Genomic DNA, 22653 nt, shown 5'->3' with positions numbered 1-22653 from the left:
ATTGAAAATGGGGCCCAGCGCAGTGGCTCACTAGGTTAATCTTCCACCTGCGGTGCCAGCATCTCATACGGGTGCCCAGTTTTAGTCCCGATTGCTCCTCTTCTAGTCCAGCTCTCTGCTGTGGCCCGGGAAGGCAGTGGAGGATGGCCCAGGTGCTTGGGCCCTGCACCCGCATGGGAGACCAGGAGAAGCACCTGGCTCCTGGCTTCGGATCGCCGCAGCGCGCTGGCTGTAGTGGCCATTTAGGGAGTGAATCAACGGAAGGAAAACCTTTCTCTCTGTCTCTCTCTCTCACTGTCTGTAACTCTACCTGTCAAATAAATAAATGAATAAATCTTTTTTTAAAAAGCGTCAAAAATGGTTGTGTTCAGGGAGCATAACTCGCACTCCTCATGTGTGGCTGCACAGTCGGGAGGGGCGGAGCCTCTCCATGGCTGGGCACCCTGACGAGCAGCAGGTGACCAAGGCCACCAGCAACAGTCGTCAATCACTCAGACTGTGGACACCCTTGAGATCAGCTCCTGGAGATGGCACGTGACCCACCCCACCCCCAGGCCCATTACCCAGTCTAGTTGTGAGAAAATGTCCCAAAGGAAGAATGCTATAAGACACCTGACCACTATTCCTCAAAATATCCAAGATAAAAACTAAGGACATCTGAATAAAGCGGGGACTTTAGTTAATAATTATGTTCAACACTGGCTCATGTGCGGTGACAAATGTCCTGTCGTAATGGAAGCTGTGAATAATAGAAGCATCGGGCAGGGGTGGCAGGGGTGGGAAGTGTTGGGAACTCTGCTCGATTTTTCTGTTCATAAAATATAAAATGTTAGCAACTTTTCATATGTTTACAGTTTTTAACTAAGCAATCTACATCCCAGAATTTGTCCTGAGAAAATAATGACAATAGGGAGCAAAGATTTACCTACAAGGATATTTTAGTATATTTATAGTAGCTATAACCTTAATGTTCATTAATAAGTGTCTTGCCAAAGAAACTTATCTTTCCTTAAGAAATGGAATATTGTGGCCATTAAGAATGCTGTAAAGAATGCTTGATGATATGAATATAAATTACAAATCATTGAGAGAAAAACTAGGTTACAAATTATGTGTCCAGCATTGAAGCAGAAATAGATTCATTTTTATTTTCCTTTGAGCTTATTTTGATTTATATTTCTTACATAGTATATTTTGCTTTTTATTGTGATCAAGTGCACAAAACGAAAATTTACCATTTTAACCATTTTCTTTTTTTTTTTTTTTTTTTTTTTTTTTGACAAAGGTAGAGTTACAGTGAGAGAGGGAGAGCCAGAGAGAAAGATTCTTCCTTCCGTTGGTTCACCCCCCAAATGGCCGCTACGCTGGCACGCTGTGCTCATCCAAAGCCAGGAGCCAGGTGCTTCTCCTGGTCTGCCATGCGGGTGCAGGGCCCAAGCACTTGGGCCATCCTCCACTGCCTTCCCGGGCCACAGCGGAGAGCTGGACTGGAAGAGGAGCAACCAGGACAGAATCCAGCGTCCCAACCAGGACTAGAACCCAGGGTACCAGCGCTGCAGGTGGAGGATTAGCCTAGTGAGCTGCGGCACCAGCCCATTTTAACCATTTTCAAGTATACGTTTCAACGGCATTTAGTCCGTTCATGATGTTTAACAGTCAAAACCTCCGTTGGGTTCTGGAATGTTCTCATTACCACAAAAGGAAATCTCATATCCATTAGCAGTGACTTTTCCCACCGGCCCAGTCACTGACGACCCCAAATCTGCCTCTGCCTCCATTCTGGACACTTCATAGAAATTAAAGTTTGCGGTGGTGACGTTTTGTGTCCTGCTTCTTTCCCTTCACGTCGTATTTTCGAGGTTCATCCATGCTGGAGCATCTGTCCCGTTGAGGCTGAGTGTTACATCATTGTATTCCACATGTGTTAATCCATGCATCAGTGAACGTTTGGGGTGTTTCCATCTGTATCTGTTGTGAACTGTGCGGCTATGAGCATTCATATACAAGTTTCTATTTGAATATAATGACTCTCTAATGAAAAAAAAAAAAAAACACTGTTCCTAAAAGATGATATCTACACAAGTTATCCTCACTTAATTCTCCTGTCTACATCAGTACTCACTCCCTCAGAAATCTCCTAAATGTATTTATTTGTGTTCAAGGACCCAATCTTGAAGGCACCAGGTGTCCGGCATCTGATGTCTTCTGGTACCAAAGGTTTCCTTAATGTTCAATCAACACAACCCACACATCTTTACATTACTTCTACTGCTTGAGGTTTTAAATTTTTAGAACGTCCCACCGTGTCACAGTGGGAGGCCCAGATGGAGTTCCTGGCTCCTGGCTTCAGCTTGGCCCGGTCCCAGCTATCACAGCAATTTGGGAAGTGAACAAGCAGATGGAAGATTCTCTCTCTCTCTCTCTCTCCCTCTCTCTCTCTCTCTCTCAACTCTGCCTTTCAAATAAGTAAATAAATCTTTTTAAAAAGTAAAAGAAACAAGGTTTAAATGACATCTTTTCCATTCACAACCATACAAAGTGACTTAGATAAGGTTTTGCAAGATTTGGTACAATATGGGGACGGCGCTGTGGCATGGTGGTGAAGTCACCGCCTGTAGTACTGGCATCCCATATGGGTGCCGGATCTAGTCCCGGCTGCTCTGCTTCTGATCCAGCTCTCTGTTGTGGCCTGGAAAGCAGTAGAAGATGGCCCTGGTCCTTGGGCCCCTGCACCCAGGTGGGAGACCCAGAGAAAGCTCCTAGTTCCTGGCTTCAGATTGGCCCAGCTCCAGCCATTGCAGCCATTTGGGGAGTGGGCCAGCAGATGGAAGACTTCTCTCTCTCTCTCTGCTTCTCCTTCTCTCTCTGTGTAACTCTGACTTTCAAATAAATAAATAAAATCTTTTTAAAAAAAGATTTGGTATAATAATATTTGATATTAGCTAATGTTTTACACTTTTCTTTGGCTAGTTTGCAGGGGAAAGGTGATTTTTATAGTTTCACTCACTATTACTGAAGTTCTACATAACATTTTGTGTCATGTAGGCAGTGACAAAGAACATAAAATTTGCATCTAATGCTCTCTTGTTAACAGGGCTGTATTCAAAGCTGGTGGATGGTGTTAGAGGTAGGCTGGCTCATTCTTTATTATAAATTGCCTGGGAGTGGGACAAATCCTCTTAGAAGTGTCAAGCTGTTAGTCTGAGGCTAATCAGGGGTGGGTGAGCCTAGTGGTAAGGATGCCAGTTAAGAAACCTGCATCCCATATTGGAGTACCTGGGTTTGAGTCCCAACCCCAGCTCTTGATTCCAGCTTCCTGCTAGTGTAGACCCTAGAAGGCAGCAGGGGGTGGCTGAAGCTGGCTCAGCTCCAACAATAGTTGGCATTTGGGGAGTGAGCCAGTGAATGGAAGTGTTCTCTCTCTTTCCCTCTTAATAATAAAAGATTTTAAATGTTAATCATGCGAGAATACTACTCAGCAATAATAAATTATGAACTATCAATCCACAGAACATGAATAACTCAGTACAACCATGTTGAAAGAAAGAAGCTAAACTAAAAATTAAGTACTATATAATCTGTGTAAAATTCTAGACAATGCTTAAATGACTCCCAGTATTGGACCAGAATTGATAATGCACTGTAACCACCTTTTGGAAATCATTTAGTTCAGGGCTACATGAAACAAAATGGTAAGGGATTTATTTGACCCACTGAAGGGCAAGAAGTGACAAACCAATGTTTGCTAACATTACTATGTTTTGGGTGCCATGCTTTGACCGTTGATGTGTCCATATTTGGTTTATTTTGGTGACTTTTTGAAGGTGGAGTTTAACCCTGTCTCCCTGAGAGCGACCATCCCTAGTGAGTGGCTTCCAAAGAAGAGAATGTGGAGAAGTAAAGAAAGGTGTGGGGTTTCTCAGATGAGCTCCTGTGTGATGTTTCCCTTGGGCTAGTTTGCAAGGAAAGGCTGATCTTTATAATTTTGCCAATTATTACTGATGTTCTGCATAATATTTGCATCATGTAGACGACGATAAAGAAGATAAGAATTGTGTTTAACTCTCTGATAACGGGGCTGCATGCAGAGCTGGCGGTGAGCACTAGGAGCGGAGTAGGTCCGCCCTTAGAGCGGTGGGAGCTGGACAAATCCTCTTAGCAGTGTCGCACTTCCCTGCTGTCTCTTGGAGCCTCACTCTGGGGGAAGCCAGCTGCCAGGTAGGAAGGACATTCAAGCAGTGCTACGGGGACAGGGAGAGGCCCACGTGGGGAGGAGCTGTGGCCTCGGGGACAGGGAGAGGCCCACGTGGGGAGGAGCTGCGGCCTCGGGGACAGGGAGAGGCCCACGTGGGGAGGAGCTGCGGCCTCGGGGACAGGGAGAGGCCCACGTGGGGAGGAGCTGCGGCCTTCCAGAGACAAGCACGGGAATGGCATACCTGGGAGCCGCTCAGCCAGCCCCTGGCAACCCTGGCAGCTCTCGACTGCACCCCCAAGCTCCTGGGCACTGAGTCTGTGAGGCGATGCTTGTTACGTCTGCTGCTGACGTCTGCGGTGCACACAGCAGTACGGACGCCCTTTCCCAAGACCGACAGCAGTGTGGTTAGGGCTCCGTTAGGCACAAAGCAAAGAATAAAATGCTGCACCTTTGTTGGGCTCTGTGTGTGTGTGTTGTATTTAACATATATAAAATGCACAACCTAATTTTGTAGCTCAAGGAATTTATCCATAAACATGTAAGCTTTGCATGTACCACCAGCACACAGTGTACATACCTTCACACACACATATGGATAAAGACAACCAGCACACAAGTCAAATATTAAACTTGCCAGTGACCTCAGAAATTCTTTCATATCCAAAATCTGTCAATAACTCTTCCCAACTCACTTTCATGAGTTCTGCACCTACAGATTATTTTTGCCTGTTCTTGGACTTCGTATCAATGGAATCTTTCAGGATACACCCTGGATGTCCAACTTCTTTCACTCATCATAATAATTTTTTTTTTGACAGGCAGAGTGGATAGTGAGAGAGAGACAGAGAGAAAGGTCTTCCTTTTTGCCGTTGGTTCACCCTCCAATGGCCGCTGCGGCCGGCGCATCGCGCTGATCCGATGGCAGGAGCCAGGTGCTTCTCCTGGTCTCCCATGGGGTGCAGGGCCCAAGCACTTGGGCCATCCACCACTGCCTTCCCGGGCCATAGCAGAGAGCTGGCCTGGAAGAGGGGCAACCGGGATAGAATCTGGCGCCCCGACCGGGACTAGAACCCGGTGTGCCGGCGCCACAAGGCAGAGGATTAGCCTGTTAAGCCACGGCGCTGGCCCATCATAATAATTTTTACATTTATTCTTGTTGTTATATAGTTTGCTAGTTTGTTCCTTTTATTGCTGGGTAGTAGTCCATGATATGAGTATATTTAATTTATTTCCCAATTGATAGACATTTAGATCATTTCTAATTTAAAACTATTATGAAGAGAGTTCCTATGAAACAATTTTTGGAACACTTTCTTTGCAGACGTATGTATTTAATTCCCTTGGGTATTTGGTTCTCTCTTATGTATTTAATTCTCTCAAGAGTAGGATGGATGGCTCATAGGGGAATGTTGGAATAGTAGTTTTCCAAAGCAATTGTACCATTTCATGTCCCCATGCAAAATAGTGTTTGTATGAAGAAACCCCAGTCTAAAAAAGAAAGCAAAACAAAAGTTGACCTCAATGAAGAGTGAATGGCAGGGACTAAGCAACCCACAGTTATTGGGAATAGTCCAGAAAGCCAGTCTCCGAGGCCCAGAGCTGTCTGACCGCGGGGGCTCCACGCTACCATATTAATTGTGATCATTGGCTTGGAAATGATTTCAGCCACTTAGATCAAAGGTTTACCTGAAGATGAGCCAAGCAGGGGCCCAAATCCTGGGGGGAGAAACATTTACATAAATCACCCTGCAGAGGAGCGTCTCGCAGTGCCTTGTTCGTGAGCCAGCCCAGGGCTGTGACAAACGGAACAGCACCGAGCTGCCTGGCACAGCTCGCCCCCAGGCCCTGAGTCAGCCTGTGTCTCCCCCGGGTTCTGCTTCAAATAAACAGAGCGGGAGCTCTGTATTAATGACGCACTCGGAGGCGTCAGGCGGCGGGGGCATCAGCTCTGCACACAGCCCCAGAGCGCAGGAGGCAGCTCGAATCCTCTCCGTGTCTTTCACATCCTGAGCCCCCCAGGGTTCTTCCCGCTCGTGGTGCTGAAGGAACAAATGCAGACTCTGAAGCCAGACCATCAACTCCAAACTCAGCAACTTCAGGAGACGCCCAGAGACGCTCAGTGAAATACTTGTCTCTATTTGGAACACTTCAAATTGGCACCAACCAGGACGTCCAAAAATGAGAAATGATGAAATGAGAGCCTCTCTTCCTCCTTCAGACAGCAAGAATCTCTCTGTTTAATGAAATGTCTTTTTTTTTTTTTAATTTGACAGATAGTTAGTTAGAGAGAGAGACAGAGAGAAAGGTCTTCCCTCCGTTGGTTCACCCCACAAATGGCTGTTGCAGCCGGCGCGCTGCACTGATCCGAAGCCAGAAGCCAGGTGCTTCCTCCTGGTCTCCCATGCGGGTACAGGGGCCCAAGCACCTGGATCATCCTCCACTGCCCTCCCGGGCCACAGCAGAGAGCTGGACTGGAAGAGGAGCAACCGGGACTAGAACCGGGTGCCCATATGGGATATCGGCACCGCAGGTGGAGGATTAACCAAGTGAGCCACGGCGCCAGCCCTAATGAAATTTCACAATGAGGTGTTGGAGTTCCTACTGAGTGCCAGGCACCGGACTTAGCAGTTCCAACAGTTCATCGACTTCATCCCCTCAACATCTCGGTGAGCCAGGAGCCACCGTCTGCATGTCAGAGGAGACCTCTGCCTCGGTGGAGTCAAAAAGACGTTCAAAGTTTCTCCCACTAAAAGGAGCAGGAGCCAGCATCTGAACTCCATTCTCCCTGCTCCGGGCCCTTGCTCTAGATGTTGCCGACAGCAAAGGGCGTATAAAGGGAGCGTGTGATGCAAGAGCACCGCCATGAGCTGAGCAGAGACGCGCCCAAAAGGAAAAACACATTTCTGCACCCACCCCTGCCCCGCCCCGAGTTCAGCTCCTGATAACTTGGCTCTCCTCCGCCCAGGTTTAGCCATTTTCCCATGAAGAAGGTTTGATAAACAGCTTCTTGCCCCAGAGAACACTGCCTCCTGGTCCCCTGTGCTCCATCGCGGCCAAACGTGAGCTCTACATGGCAGTGGGCTTTTCTGCCTTCCCGTCCAGAGCAGGGAGCATGGCCCTCCTGCTGCCCAACCCAATTCTCCAAAGTACAGGAAAGCAACCTCACCTTCTTCATTCACTGTCTCCCCTGGGGACAGTCTCCCTCTCCAGGACCACACAGAGAAGAGGGTGCTGCTTCAATGCTGTCTGGGGAGCCCTGCGGTCCTTTGGACAACATCCAAGCCCATGCACCCTCTGCAGGTTTGCCCTTGCTAGACCGGGGAGGGCGCTTCCCTCCTGGGATCTGTAACTGGCCAGCCCTCGCCTCTCCCCCACAAATGCATCTCTTCGGCAGCCTTTGCAACCATGACTTGTTTCTCTAGGTTTCCCATGGCAGGCGTCTGAACGGAATTAAAAGCACGGGCACGTGCAGAAATAATCCGCTTCCCAAGATAGCAAATGCTGAGAAGCTCTATATTAGAACACACTGCGGGTGCTGACTGGCTGGGGCGTGATTAACCTAATAGGCTTAAACTCCACTCGCCGTCCGCATCTGTCAGGACGCGGGCAAAACACAGGCCTGTACCTGCTCACTAACAGCAGAGGCTTCGAAACTCAGAAAGACAACAGGATGCCAGGCCCCGGCCCCTCTGCGCAGAGGGTCACAGGAGTAAAGAAGCCTGGCTCCAAGCGCACGACACTGCACAGGAACTGCAAAGGACTCTGGTCTTGACTGGCCCAGGTGGACGAGCTACCCACTGCCTTTTGCTCCTGCTTCAGATAGGACCCTGAAGCCCGTGAAGGTTGGGGGTGGAGGATGACTTCGAGCTGAAACCATGGGCTGCACACCTTCACACACTAACATTGTGAACAGCGTGGCAAAGAGTGGCATCCAGTTTTTGAAAAAGCCCAAAGGCATTTTGCCAGGACGCCAGGGAGACAGTGAAAGAGGCTCCATCCCTTTGCTGGTGAGAAGTTCCACCTGCTATGACTCTGGGAGGGACCTGTCCTGCGGACCAAGGCTGGCAGAGGCGCAACCGAAACACAGGAGGACACAAACCACCGCTGAAGGTCAGTTCATGAGAGACCCTGCTTCGGGCAACAGGAAAGATAAGGCAGAACTGATCCCAGGCGGCCAAAGCTCCCCAGCCCAGCTGAACAAAGCCCAAAGCCACGTGGCTAGAGACGGCTCATTCCAGACACTGGCCTGCCACGGGATGCAAGGGGAGGACAATGAGGGAAGTGCTACCCAGGAGACCACCAAATGGGAAAAGAAGCCAAAATGCCACGGGTCCAGCAAACAGGGCCCTGGCTGCCAACCCATCCCGCCTGCTCCTGGGTGGGCAGGCAAAGTGGACTTCCCCGAGCCCCTGGTGAAGGCCCACCAGCACGCCTACACCTATCTGCACCGCAGCCTCTCCAAGTACGAGGCCATCGTGTGCCTGGTGCAGCGGGCCACCCAGACCCGGGAGCTGCTGCAGCCCCTGCTCGGCTTCCTGCTGCGGTGCTTCGAGGAGGTCAGCCAGCTCCTGGGGGAGATCGCCAAGGGCGGAGAGGAGCTCCTCCAGGAAGTCCGGGAGGATCTGGCATGGCCGCTGGGGAAGGGAGAGCCCCAGGAGCAGCCAGATCTCCTGCAGCAGCTGCTGCAGTACACGGTGGGCCGGCTGCAGGCGCTCCACGGCGCGGCGGCCTCGCTCACCGGCAGCTCCCTGGAAGGCTGCCACCGCTCCCTCCACTCCACGGCAAGCCACCTGGAAACCAAGCTGAGCACCAAGAGGGGAGTGGAGGAACGCCTGCTGAGGGCTCTGGGGCAACTGGAGAGCCTGGCCGGTGGCCGTGGAGACCCTGGGCTGCAGGGTCTGCCCCTGTGCTCCGAGGACAGCGGCATCGGCGCCGACAGTGAGTCCGTGCATTCCGTGGACAAGCTGGGCAGGCAAGGCAGCTGGGACTCAACACCAGAGCCTGCAGAATGGAAGTCCAGGATCTTACCCCAGACGGAGGCCAGGCTGCCGGGACACGCCTGGCAGCAAAACCCGTGCTGGGTGGGCTCAGACAGACCCCAGGACTGCCCGCTCTCAACACCAACTAGGGCAAAGATTCAGCCAGCCGCCCAGCGAGAAGTGAGCAGCTCTGGGCCCTGCAGCACAAGCCTGGGAAAGAGCAGCCCCAGGCATTTGGAGCCAGGCAAGAGCAGGCTGGGCGAGCCTCCTGGGGGTGGGGGCCCCGCAGAAGCACATCTGTCCAAGGGATGGGAGTTGACAGCTCCAGCCCTTAGCGAGCCTGAGGACAGCAGCCCAGAGGAGGAGGATGAAGTGAGCGGCACGATTCCATGCACATGGCAGGAAAAGGCTCCACCGTCAAGGCCACGGTCATCACCTGCTAGCCCGAAAAGCCCATTTCAGCCCCACTGCAGGAGGCTTAGGAGCCCCCAGGCCCAGGAAATGATTCTGAAGATGAAGGAAGCCATCAGTGAGAGGATCAAGTTTGTCCCTGTGCCCTCTGCGCACCAGGACTGGGCTGAGGAGGAAGACGATGCGACAGTGGTCCCACCAAGGCCTAACACAGTCAGTGGCAGCAGGAGGGCCCCCGAGAGGCAGAGGAGGTCCCAGTCGGATGCTTGTCTCAAGACTCCCATGGAGGACCCCACCCTCCAGGAGCTGCGGAGGATCCAGTGGGACCTCGGCCAGAGGCTGGAGGCCTTTTATGCCTTGGGCACTGAGCGGCAGGGTCACAGCAAGGAGCGGATTCTGCCGCCCAGAGCAGCAGTGCTATGGCCCGGCGACAGCTCCAGGGTCAGCCCCAGCACCACCACCAGCAAGCTCAAGGCCTCCCTCACCAAGAACTTCAGCATCCTGCCGAGCCAGGACAAGAGCCTTGTGCAGAGGTGCAGCCCCCACCCCGAGGCGGACCAGCCGTGGCAGAGGAAAGCCGAGAAGCTTCCAAACGCCACCGGGTCCAGGGAGAGGGACTGCGAGGCCCCGGGGCCCAGGGACTGGAATGCCAGGGGCTGTCCCTCCAGGACGTCAGTCAAGAAACTCATTGAGACTTTCAGTGCCACCGAGAGTCTGAGGCCCCCGGGGGACAGCAAGAGCCCTGGGTCAAGCCCCTTCCTCAGGAAGTGGGGGGTCCCCATCATGCCTCCTAGATTTCCCATCTACAGGGGTCTTGCCCCTTTGTATCCTAAACCCCAAATTTCTCCAGCAGCAGGCAGAGACTTTCTCGGAGTGGGCGTGGCCTGGAGGCCCCTCACACCTGCCCTTCCCCCTCTGCCTCCAGCGGAAGACCCCAACAGCGAGGACGTGAGCTGGGAGGGCGAGGGGGACCCAGGGCCTCTCCCCCCACCACCCCTGGAAATCCTGATGGACACATCATTTGCTTCTCTGGAGCCCCCAGGGAGCACTGTGCCTGCAGGCAGCTCCCCCACAGAGCCCCGGGGAGCAGGGCTAGCAAGGGCCTGCCCTCCGGGAGGGACGTGCACTTCCCCAAAGTTAAGAGCCTCCATGGGCCCCAGGGACGTGCTGCCTAGCAAGAGCACCGCCAGCCCCTCCAGGCCCCGCAGCACGGGGCCAGCGGGCAGCAAGGTGAGCTGCAGTCCCAGAAGGCCCGCCTTGGACCTGCACCACTCGCCAGCACCCAAGCCAAACCCAGAGGGAGCCAGCGCACAAGCAGAGAAGGCTGCAAGCCTCGCCAAGCATCCCCAGAAGGCCAGCGCCTGGCACCGCTCCAGCCCCACGTCTGGGCAAAACAGGACCTCAGAACCCAGCCTGGCCAGACCACCACGAGGACCACGATCTGCTGAGGTCCCGAGGCCGGGCCGAGAGAGAAGCCCCAAGGTGGTCAGGAAGACCTCTCCCCCCAGGGCCCATTGGGCACCCCAAGCAGACAAGAAGCACCGGAGCCTGCCCGCCTCTCACAGGCCTGCTCAGAGTCCCCCCGCGGCGCACAGCTCCCCCAGCCCACCACTCAGCCCTGCAGCTCCCAGCCCTCCGGTGAGCCCCAGGGTGCTGAGCCCACCCCCAACAAAGAGGCGAACCTCCCCTCTGCCCCCGCACAAGCTGCCCAGCCCTCCTCCAGTGAGCCCCCCCACGCAGCACCCAGAAGCAAACTCCCCTTCCTCGGCCCCCTCCCCATCGCCCCCAGGGTCCCCCTCTCATGGGCACAAGGAAAGGGGAGACTCTGAAGGCAGTCACACAGCCACGGCCGAAGCACCAGGCAACGCATGTTCCATCTTCTGCCCGGCCACCTCCTCCCTATTTGAAGCTAGATCGCCTCTGTCAACAGCCCACCTGCTCACCCGACCATCACTGCCACCAGGATGCTTGGGGCCACAGCTGAGGGTGGAGTCCCAGAGGAGGACGGCTCTGTGTGCCCTCAATCCCCAGCCTTTCATCAGAAGGAGCGCTGCCCACCGCCAGCCAGGGCTCCAGCTCCAGCTGCCTGGCTCCGGCCCCCCCGGCACCCCCTGGGATTCCCAGCTCAGCCAGAGCAGGTAAGGAGCAGCCTGGATCCCTGCCCTTCAGGTCCTTGGAACAGAGCAGAGTGAGCGGGTCCTGAGCATCTGTAGGGCCAGCGGTTTCCAAGAGAGGAGGTGATTGGAAAAAAAAAAAAAAAAGAAGAAGAAAGAGGTGTGGGGGAGGAAGGGGATCCCAGTGCCCTCAATCGGAGCCACTGTGCTCTCTGCCACCCGTGTGGGTGCCTGAAGACAAGCTCCATGGGAAGGAAGCCCTGCTCTATTCAGAAACAAAGTTTGCAATGATCCAATTAGTCCAACCCCACAGGCCCCTTAACTGGCAATTGGGGAACCTTGGGGAGAGGACTTGCCCGCCCCGCCCCGTCTGGAGCCTGCAGGCTGCCGGGTCACTGCAGGAGGCCGCCCCCCCCCCCCCCGGAAGTTCTCAAACTCAGGTCCTTAAAGAGTACTGAGAACCCAAAAAAGCCTCTGTGGCCGGCGCCATGGCTTAACAGGCTAATCCTCCGCCTTGCAGCGCCGGCACACCGGGTTCTAGTCCCGGTCGGGGCGCCGGATTCTATCCCGGTTGCCCCTCTTCCAGGCCAGCTCTCTGCTATGGCCCGGGAAGGCAGTGGAGGATGGCCCAAGTGCTTGGGCCCTGCACCCGCATGGGAGACCAGGAGAAGCACCTGGCTCCTGGCTTCGGATCAGTGCGATGCACCGGCCGCAGCGGCCATTGGAGGGTGAACCAGGAGAAGCACCTGGCTCCTGGCTTCGGATCAGTGCGATGCACCGGCCGCAGCGGCCATTGGAGGGTGAACCAACGGCAAAAGGAAGACCTTTCTCTCTGTCTCTCACTATCCACTCTGCCTGTCAAAAAAAAAAAAAAAAAAGCCTCTGTGAGGGCTCTACTAATTTTTGCGTAGGAGAAATTAAAACTGAGAAATGTGTAGAAATATTTATTTTTTAAAAAAATATGCCCATTCTACGCTGACACGCACTACACTCCCAGGAATAGCATATTTCCACATTTTGTGAAGAGTGGCCCTGGTGCAAGTCTGGGTTCCTAGAAAGACAGTTGCATTCTCAGCTCTCCTCTGTCACCAGGCCGAGGCGACCTCCGGCATCAGCCAGACGTGGGAAGCCACCCCACAGCCACAGAGAATAATGAAAGGCGAGAAACATCTTAGCCTTGTGGGGGAAGGGGTTGTGAGCTCACGGGGCCCCTGAAAGGGGCTCGCAGACGCCCAGGGGTCCCCAGAGCAGGCCTTGGGAGCGGCTGGTGCTGGATGTGCGGCACGTGAGCAAGACGCTGCCTCGACTCCCGCCTCCACGCAAACACACTGAGTGCCGAGCCTGCCGCGTGTGCCTTGCCGTGAGCGGCGAGCCACTGGCCTCAGCCGGGCCTGGACACACAGGTGCCGGGGCGCTGAGAGAAGCACTCGTCCCCTCCAGCGTGTATCTTACAGAACACGCGGGGACATGGGCCTGTTCTAGAACGCGGACATGGGGGGAAAATGTAAACCTGATGCCTCGCAGAGACGAACTCTTATCAACATGTCTTGATGTCAGAGCGGACAAAGCTCAGCCAACACTGGCCCTGCTCCTCAGTGTTGCCCGGCTGAGAGGTCTCATTTCTGCCAAGCTGACATGTGACTGCAGGCTTCACAATCTGTCCAGGCGTACGGGGCACTTTCTTTTACAAAGTACGCAGCAGTCAATTTTAAATAAAGATCCTATCTCAGGAAAGCTGCGCCTTCTAATAGTTATATAAACTTCCCCGGCCAATTGAAAGAAATGAAATATTGATTATTTTTTGCAAGAATCTTAATGTAGCACTGCTCTTTTCTTAAATCTAAAATGAGCTTCCTACAGCACGGTGGCTTCCGTGTAAGAACCTCTATAAATGTTAATGCATTATTCCTCACACTAGCCACTTATTCAGTTATTAGTTTTCTAAAACTGTGCCCTTCAGGAGAAGAGTGTGCGAGAATAGGGACAATAAAATGGCATTAATTAAAAACACTAACATTTTAAAACAGCAGGAGCAATAATAAAGTAACATAAAATTGTTCAAGAAGAAAATAATGCCCTTTCTTCAGGATTCTCCTCGGAACACAGCAGCCTAAAAGGTTGTTTTATGTCCTAAATTGCAATACTTGGGGGCGGGGGGTTTGTAGCTTGAAAGAAAGAGCAGGATTCATAAGTAGGAGCCCTCCCAAGGTCACGTGCAAGGTCATCTAATGACTCACCCCCATTTCCCTGCCGTTGGCACCACCACATCTCTAAGCCATTCCGAACTGTGAGCGAGTAATGGGAAAATGTTCAGGCATAAAGTGGGCGTCTGAGAGCAGGAGCACCCCAGCCACAGGGGCACGAGCCCCCACACAGGGCCCACTGCTTTGTCTGCCAGTCTGCACCCCAGGAAACAGCACTAGGAAGCTGTGCCGGGGAGCCAGAGGCTGCCCAGAATGGGCCGTTTCCCAAGTAGGGACTTGCAGGGACACGGCCACACCCACCACGTCTTGCAGCCTCGGCAGCCTTACAGGTGAACCGGCTTGCACGCAGCTTCGACTTCCTTCTGGTCACCCCACCCTCGGCCCAAGGCCCCTTTGTAGAAAAGAGCCTGATGTTGGCCGGCGCCGTGGCTTAACAGGCTAATCCTCCACCTTGCGGTGCCGGCACACTGGGTTCTAGAGCCGGTTGGGGCGCCGGATTCTATCCCGGTTGCCCCTCTTCCAGGCCAGCTCTCTGCTATGGCCCGGGAAGGCAGTGGAGGATGGCCCAAGTGCTTGGGCCCTGCACCCACATGGGAGACCAGGAGAAGCACCTGGCTCCTGGCTTCGGATCAGCACGATGTGCCAGCCGCAGCGGCCATTGGAGGGTGAACCAACGGCAAAAAGGAAGACCTTTCTCTCTGTCTCTCTCTCTCACTATCCACTCTGCCTGTCAAAAAAAAAAAAAAAAAAAAAAAAAAAAAAAAAAAAAGAGCCTGATGTTTGTTTTTGTTTTTAAGATTTATTTATTTATTTGAAAGACAGAGAGCTGGATCGGAAGAGGAGCAGGCGGGACTAGAACCGGCACCCATATGGGATGCTGGTGTTTCAGGCCAGGGCTTTAACCTGCTGTGCCACAGTGGTGGCCCCCTGATGTTTGTTTGTACCCTCCTGATCTCAGGGCCCTGGGGATGGAGAATGGTCCCCAGGAAGCTCAGCTGCAAGCTCCAACAGTGGTGCGTGCACTGGATCCCCGAGTACAGACGCCAGTCTCGAGGTCTCCGAATGCTGTGTGTAGTCAAGGAGGGCCCGGACCCAAACCCCAAATGCAGAGCGTCTGGTCTTTGCCTGGCCTGCACTGCAGCCCCTGCTCTGTTGCCTGGGCCAGGCTGCCCAGTGGCCAGCAGGGCAGCAGGGGAGCAGCCTGCCTCCCCAGCCGTGCCAGCAAGAGGTAGAATCATAGCCATGTGGTGACAACTCGGGCTCTCAACCTGCTGGGCCAAGCTGCACGCAGATGCAACCCCTGACAGGGGTTGGGGAAGCTGCAGTTCTAGGCCGTGGGAACGCACCTCTGCTTCCCGCCAGCTGCTCCAGCCAGGGAGAAGCAAAGAGCCAGGTCGTGGAAAAAATGCTTTTCCCTGCTCCACAGGGACTCCAGGAGAAATAAGTACAGTGAGGGTCTGTGGTCCACAAATCGCTGTGGCCCTCGAACACCTTCAGGGATCTGGGATGGGGCCAGAAGCTGACCTGGAGGAGACTGGCTGCAAGGCACACAGCGGCTCCTCCCTGGACAGCCGTGACATGTGCCGGTCCTAGATCTTGTTCAGATCCAAATGCTAACTTGCCCTCCTGCTGGGGCGGCACCTGCGCAGAGCTGAGCCCACTGGCTGTAAAGCTCATGCCGTGGGCAAGACCGTGCTGTCAGAGGAGAGAGACGGGCCTTCTGGTCCGGGATGGGGGCAGCGAGGCTCCCAGCCTGGGCCTGAGGACGGAGGCCCAGCTCTCCAAGCCCCGGAGCCCACCTGTGGTGCAATGGGAGGGGTCCCTATAGTGCCCGCCAGGTGGGGCTCCCAGTTCATCCTGCGAAGCAGCACCACGGTTCAGTTGTCCACTTCCTGGCACACTAGAAGTTCTGCGTGCTGCAGCCAGTATGGATGCCTGTGAGCACCCTACAAGATGGGTGCCATGATTATTTCCGTGCTACAAAGAAGGCCACTGAGACTCAGAGGGATTCTGACAAGCTGCAGGCACACAACTGGCCTTTGGAAAGGCCACAGTTTCCCAGGTACATCCACACACTCAGGCAGCTAGACTCCAGTCTCCACCCAGGAACCAAGGCTAGCCTGCAAAGCTTACAGCCAGCATGGTCCCCCTTCTAGCCAAGGCTTAACCTGTGCTTGTGACAGTCCTCCTTGCTGAGCTCCCAAAGCATGTGCGGTCACACTGACGACCACACGGGGGCCCCTCCGCCCTCACAGCCCCCCTTGCCTGTGGCCACCCAGCAGCTGGGGAGTTTCACTCCAGCCGAATGCTGGGCTGAGGCTGGGCCAAGCGGCTTCTATTTGGCTGCGTGCAGGGAAAGCGGGCAGCTGGCAGAGCTGGCTTGGTCTTTGCCATTTCTTGTTGTTGTTTTTCATCCAACCAGCTAAGCTCAGCCCTTTATTAAACAAGAGGTGCTTTAGAAACAGAAGCAAAATAAGAGCCCGGCTCCGGAGCTCCTGAGCAAGTTGCTTTGTTCAGAGCAGCAGGGTCTGGCATCGGGGGAAGAACAGGACCCCACCTGTCAGCCCGAGCACCAGAGCTCGGTTCCCACGGTGCCCAACCACTGCCGGCCTGATAGGACAGGTGCCTGGGAGGGGGAGGGAGGGAGGGGGAGGAGCCAGGAGGACCAGCAGAGCAGCGTCTGATCGGTACTCATCCTTTCTCTCTGCAGCAGCGGTGAGGAGAGCCCCAAGCAGGATGCAGAGCCTTGGGGCGGCCCCTGTGGCCCAGAACTGCAGGGCGGTGGCAGCAGGCATGCATCTCCAGAGCTCTGTGTGCTGGGCCACGGGCTGCAGCCGGAAGCCCGCACCGGCCGTGTCCAGGACAAACCCCAGCCGGAGCCACAGCCCCAGGCAGAAGGAGGTGTCCCGACGGGCTGGCCAATGGGGTCACACTGATGCCAGTCACCCCAGGCGGCAGAGATGGTGGGCGGACAGCTCCCCCTGAGGTACCCTGGCACAGCCTCACAGGGGCAGTGCCCAGTCCGTCTGCTCGGTTTTAAACAATCGCTGTCTTCAGACTGAGATCCCGGCCTGCCTTGGGGTACAGAAGTCCAGCAGAACTCTGGACCCTGCTGCAAAAACTCTTTAATCCCTCAAGTGCCAGCCTTCCTTTGGGGGGAGGGGTAATGTATTGCACACTTGATCGGCACACTTGATTGGGGGTTGGGCTAGCTCCATGGAATTATTAAATCCTCACAACGCTGAATGAGCTAGACCACATCCCCCAGTTTTGCAGGTAAGGAAGCCGAAGATTCTTGGGGGTGGAGCTCCCCCAAGAGTCCTGCCTGAGGTCATACGGCTGAGAAGACGCAGAGCAAAACCATGCGTGGATGTATCTGGAATCGATGCTCTTTTCATCACATTTCATCGCCCATGGTTATCCCATCACTCCATCTGCCAAAGCACACCCAGTTGCACAAATGGCTGGAAGGTTTTGTGTTTCTAAGGTTAAATCATGGCACAGCATTGACAGGCTCGTTAAGATCTTGGTTTAGAAGCTAATTAGCTAGTAGCTCCGGACACGAGAAGACTGGGCTGCAATCAGAACACTGGGACTCCCCCTTCTCCCCCTCTTGCTTCCCAAGCCCAGCCCCACTGTTAACGATGGAAAGCTTCCAGCCCACGGGAGGCTGCAGCCTCCCAGCCTCAGCGCCGTCCGACACATCCACGTGTTTCTCCGCTGAGTGGGTAAAGTAAGCCTCCCAGACAGGCTGGCCTGGTCCCCGCACCCCGTGGGCGCCAGAGCCCACACGCACTCGCTTGGCTGCCTCCCCACTCCCCGCCCCCGGGGCTTCTTGGCCAAGCGTGCTCCCAGGTCGTCGGCAGAACTTCTGCTAGAGTTGATTTTAAAGCGAAGAAGGGTCGTTCATGCCGAAAACCTGCTTCTGCCAATGAGCTCGGCATTCGCTGCAGCTCTTGGAATGTTTCCATGGGAGGCTGTGGAGCGCTTTCTGTTTGGGAAAGAATTCACAGTAATTGGGTGATTCAGTGCCTGCTCAGTGGGTTGTCAGAAGACGGGAATTCTCACCCACCGGCGTGGCTGAGAGTAGGACCTCTAGATCTGCTGTAAAACGGACTTTCTGAACTTGGGAAATGACAGGCCTCAAATCCTTTCTTTTCAAATACATCATGGGCTCAAGAACATGGAACCCTGGGTCCCAGGCTCTCAGGCTCCCTCCCCCAGGAGGGAGTAAATGAATCCTACCCTGGCTTGTCCAGTTATCAAAATGGAGGTGAAGGCACCCAAAGCATAGCGGGTTAAACGATCAAGAGGGGCCACAACCCATGGCTCCTAGGGGAAATGTCTATATATACCCAGCCACGCGCTCACGTTCACTTCCGGGGCTGCACTGACTTCAGCCGGGCCAGCAGGTGCAGCAGTTGGGACCACTGGGCTGCAGCCACCCAGGTGGGACAGGGGTGAGGCAAGTGTGTGGCAGTGAACCAGGCTCAGGAAACTTGCTTGATGGCTGTCTGGTGCTCTCCCTAAATGGGGGATTTGATGGCGTGGGTAGCACAGGGAGGGCCCCGGCGGGGAGCCAGCAGGAGGCAAGCAGCGTGGGTAGTTTTGAGCTCCAGCTCGCAGGTAGCCGGCTCCGCGGCAGACTGGTTGGAAGTGGACCCTGACCTGTGCTATGGTTTAGGAGCAGAATCCTTGGAGGCCCAGAGCAGCCTGGTAGCCCCCAGCTGCAGGGAAACAAAGGGGATGAAAGTGGGGGTGCCTGTGGGGGTGTCACCACGGGGATGACCAGGCTATGAGGCAGAGCGGATGAGCCCTGGGCGGAGGTGAGCCAAGTCACCAAGGAGGCCTCCCTCCTTAGAGGGCAGGGCTAGATTGAGGGGGCTGAGTGCCCCCTGCTGTGGCAGTGGGAGCTGGAGGTGGCGCCCAGAAACCAGTAGCATGTTCCCACGTAGAGGGGTCAGAGACAACTCCTGGAAGAGTCTGGGTGAACCGCTGCTGCCCCCAAGGACTCTGCGTGGCAGGAGGCCCCTGGTACTAGAAGTCACCTGTCCTGCAGGCTTGGCCGGGAAGCAGCAGCACACAGGCCCCGGCCATGGTGCAGGCAACAGGAGGGGACAGCAGCACCCTGGGCGACTGCCCTCAGCTTGGAGCAGCCCAGGAGGCCTCGTTACCCCTCTACATCCACCGAGAGTGTCCCTGCACATGACGTCATGAGAGGCCCAGGCCGCAATCAGCCAGTGTGGCCATTGTGTGGCCCAGTGACCTAAGAGCTGCGGGAATCTCACGTCAGCTTCCGGGACCACGGCAGATGGGGAGGGGTCACGCAGGCCAAAGAGGGTGGGGCAACGAAAGGCAAAGGGAAGGCAGCACTGAGCTGGCACAGGAGCGGTGGGTCGAGGGTGTGCTTTGTGACTACTGCACTAGCCACCAGACTTAGCTCAAGTCCCATGGGACTTGGACTCTGTGCAAAAGAAATGAAACCATGAACGGACAGTTTGTGGCACCTGGTGATGGCTCTGCCTTGGAAGGCGCATGGCTGTTGGCCATGTGCTCGAGCCCCGTTCCACAGCCTCTCAGGTGGCCCCTCCTGCCCACTGTCCCCCTGTCCACCCAAGAACCTGATCCTTGCTGGCCACTCCACTCCCTCAGCTCAGGGGCGAAGGGAGGACAGCTCTTGTTTGTCTTTACAGCTGCTGCTATCATTAATTAAGGCAACACCGTGGAGCCATCAAGGACTTGGGGCCGTACATTGTGTTCATAGTTAGGAACCCAGAAGGAGTGTGGGGCGTGAGACAAGGAGGAGATCCCACAGCTCAGTTCGAGGGCTGCCGTCACTCCCACTTGGTATTTAGACCAAAGCCTTCCTGGGAGTGTGGAGCCTTCCATTCACCCTCTGTACCCACGTGGACCCCAGGGCTATGAGGGGAGGGGGAATCAGAGCCCAGCCTCCCCCCAACATGTTAGTAATGTAGCAAACAGATCTGCCCCATGAGGAAAACACAATTTTCTGGTTCCATCAAAAGGATCCATGGAGAAAAAAAATCTAATATTGTGGCAGAACAGTGATAGTTTTTTGCAAGTATAAATACAATCTCCCAAATGAAATGCAGCCTGGGTCGGTGCCATTGTTTATGCTGAGCAGCGAGCGTCTCTTGGCCTTCCTTGCATCACCTGCCCGGTTTAGAACCTAGAAAAATCCACACTGATAGAAAACGCAGGGCAGACAGACCAGAGGCTTTCCTTTCGTTGTGAAGGGCTAACATTTGATGAGACTTGGTTCAGAAATCCTGCAATGTGGATGAAAGGGATTTGGAGAAATATCCCTTTTCTAAAATAAACCGGTGTTTTGCATGTATCGTGGGAGTGAATTTTACGTGTTGTGGTGTTTGTCGGTTGAGTGTTTACAGACAGCCGAGCACCCACTCCACCTTCCAAAGAAATCTTTTTAAAGGTAATATATTTTTAAGCAGCCCCACATCAAGGATGCTGCGGAATTGCCATAAAGGAAATGTGCCCTGAGCCTGCATTAACAGAACATGTTACACAGCACTATCATCCACTCCCTGTGCCTACCTGAAGTTTAAATAAAGTTCCATCAATCCATCCAGACGTTTTTATGAAAGGTAATTAGAGATGCATTGCACACCAAGAGGAGTAAACAGTTAATTCGCTCAGCACTCTAATTCAATTTTATGGAGGGCTCTGGATGCTTCGGCTTGATTAAACCCGTGGACTTCAGAAAGTAACTTCACCGATGGGTGAAGTCGGTGGGCCCTGCGTGGGACGGCTGTGGCGTGCTGCTGGTCTAGCCCCGCCCCAGGTTCTGAATGATGTCATCCCAGACATGCTGGAAGCCTAGCTCACCAGCCAGCAACCTGTTCCAGCTGCAGGAGCAGCATGGACAGGACTCAGCCCAGCTTCAGACAAAACCGAAAAGCTGATGTTGGAGGAAAGAGAACAAAAGACAGGAAGAGGAAGAAAGGAGGCCTGGGTGAAGGTGCCACCGCCCACTGGCTGTCAGAGGCGGTCACACCCCTGGTGGGCGGAACCGGGGCCCGGGAGCCCAAGTCCTGACACCTGTGTCACCTGTAAGGCGGTGCCAGTCATGCCGGCCTGCTTATCCTGTCATCCACAAGACAACGCAAACCTGTGCCTCCCCAGCCATCCCTGTGGGCCCTCGTGGAGAGCTGAACTCACCACCTCGTTGCCATTTTTTGTTTTAAACGTTCATCTCCGCACTTTAAGATTCTGATAAAGAGAAGGAGTCGGTAGTGTCTCCCCTCATTTCAGAGCTGGGCCTTGATCCGTAGCGAAAGCTGAAAGCAGCTGTCAGAGTCACCACGGAATTGACTTCCTGCTTTGAAGGTTTCTGTGTCTTCCGAAGTGAAAAGAAAAGACTTGAAACATTTTGCTTGCAATCACAAGTACAGATGCCAAGTGCACTGAATGGGAACAAAACACATAAAGCCGGGGTCTCACCTGTTCCCACACTGAGTCAGAGGCCGTCTGTCAGTGTGACAGGTGCTCAGCGCTGACTCGGAGTGGCTCCTGAAAAGTCGGGCCACGGCCAGGGTCAAGGGCGATGCCGCCTTTTCTCTCTAGGTAACCCTCTACTCTTTCAGAACAGAATTATCTACATTGTTTCATTGAATATTCAAGGGGAAAAAAATCTAGTGATATTATGAACAAAGCAACTATTACTTTAGTACTGTTTACAAAGGAAAAATGAGGCTGGGAGATGGTAAATGCATTTCTCCAAAGCATCGCCAGCTAATGCCAGCACAGGCCTGCGAGCCCTCGGCCATCCTTAGTTCCAACACCTGCTGCAAGCAGTCTCTGAATGATTCCAGAGGGACCGCCCTACATGGAGACACAATCCTCTTTGGGAAAACTTCCCCTATTTTCTCCAGCATTTACAAATAGCAGGTTGTTTTTCATGTCCAAACAAAATCTAGCTGCAATTTTCTCCACTCCTCCTAAACAAGTTTGGAAAGAAATTCAGAATGCCCAAAGTAATCTTTAAAAACAATAATCCTGGGGCCAGCGTTGGGACACCAGCATCCCACATGGGCACTAGTTGTGTCCCAGCTGCTCCACTTCCAATCCAGCTTCCTGTTATTTCGCCTGGGATGGCAAAGAAGCAGAGGATGGCCCAAGTCCTTGGGTCCCTGCCACCCACATGGGAGACCCAGAAGAAGTCTCTGGCTTCATTCTGGCCCAGGCCTGGCCATTGCAGCCATTTGGGGAGTGAACCAGTGGATGGAAGATCTCTCTTTGTCTCTCCCTCTCTCTCTCTCAGTAACTCTGACTTCCAAATAAACAAATAGATCTTTTTTTTAAAAAATCCTTAAAAATAAATAAAAAATAATAATAATCCTCTCCCTAAAACTCAACTACTCCTCCACCACACACCACACACATACTGCTATTTCTAACACTAAGAAGAGGGGCCGGCAGTGTGGCACAGCAGGTGAAGCTGCTGCCTGTAACAGCGGTGTCCCCTGTTGGATCACTGGTTCGAGTGCCGGCTGCTCTGCTTCCAATTCCACTCCCTGCTAACGAGGCTGGGCAAAGCAGCAGAAGGTGGCCCTGCCATCCATGTGAGAGACCCTGATGGAGTTCCTATTTTCTGGTTTCGGCCTGGCCCAACCCCAACCGTTGCAGCTATGTGGGGAGTGAACCAGCAGATAGAAGATCTCTTTCTCTCTCCCTCTCTCTTTGTAACTCCACCGTTCAAATAAAAATAA

General features: G+C 53.9%; 1 protein-coding gene across 1 annotated transcript; it reads left to right on the top strand.

Moving 5' to 3' along the window:
• Positions 1-8070: 8070 nt before the first annotated feature.
• On the top strand, positions 8071-16839 carry PCARE (photoreceptor cilium actin regulator). Its single transcript, XM_062208829.1, has 2 exons — positions 8071-11723; positions 16614-16839. The coding sequence occupies exons 1-2, from the start codon at positions 8071-8073 to the stop codon at positions 16837-16839; spliced, it is 3879 nt and encodes a 1292-aa protein (XP_062064813.1).
• The last annotated feature ends 5814 nt before the right edge of the window (positions 16840-22653 follow it).

The sequence above is a fragment of the Lepus europaeus genome, chromosome 13, assembly GCF_033115175.1.
Source record: "Lepus europaeus isolate LE1 chromosome 13, mLepTim1.pri, whole genome shotgun sequence".
In the NCBI taxonomy this organism is placed as follows: Eukaryota; Metazoa; Chordata; class Mammalia; order Lagomorpha; family Leporidae; genus Lepus; species Lepus europaeus.
Note: the sequence above shows the minus strand (reverse complement) of the source record. Positions and strands in the feature narration are given on the sequence as shown.

What these genes read in the sequence shown, in the direction of transcription:
- PCARE (XM_062208829.1), top strand. Translation starts at nt 8,071, where the DNA reads ATGGGCTGCACACCTTCACACACTAACATTGTGAACAGCGTGGCAAAG. An exon ending in TCCCAGCTCAGCCAGAGCAG is followed by an intron (nt 11,724 to 16,613) that starts GTAAGGAGCAGC and finishes TTCTCTCTGCAG; the next exon opens with CAGCGGTGAGGAGAGCCCCA.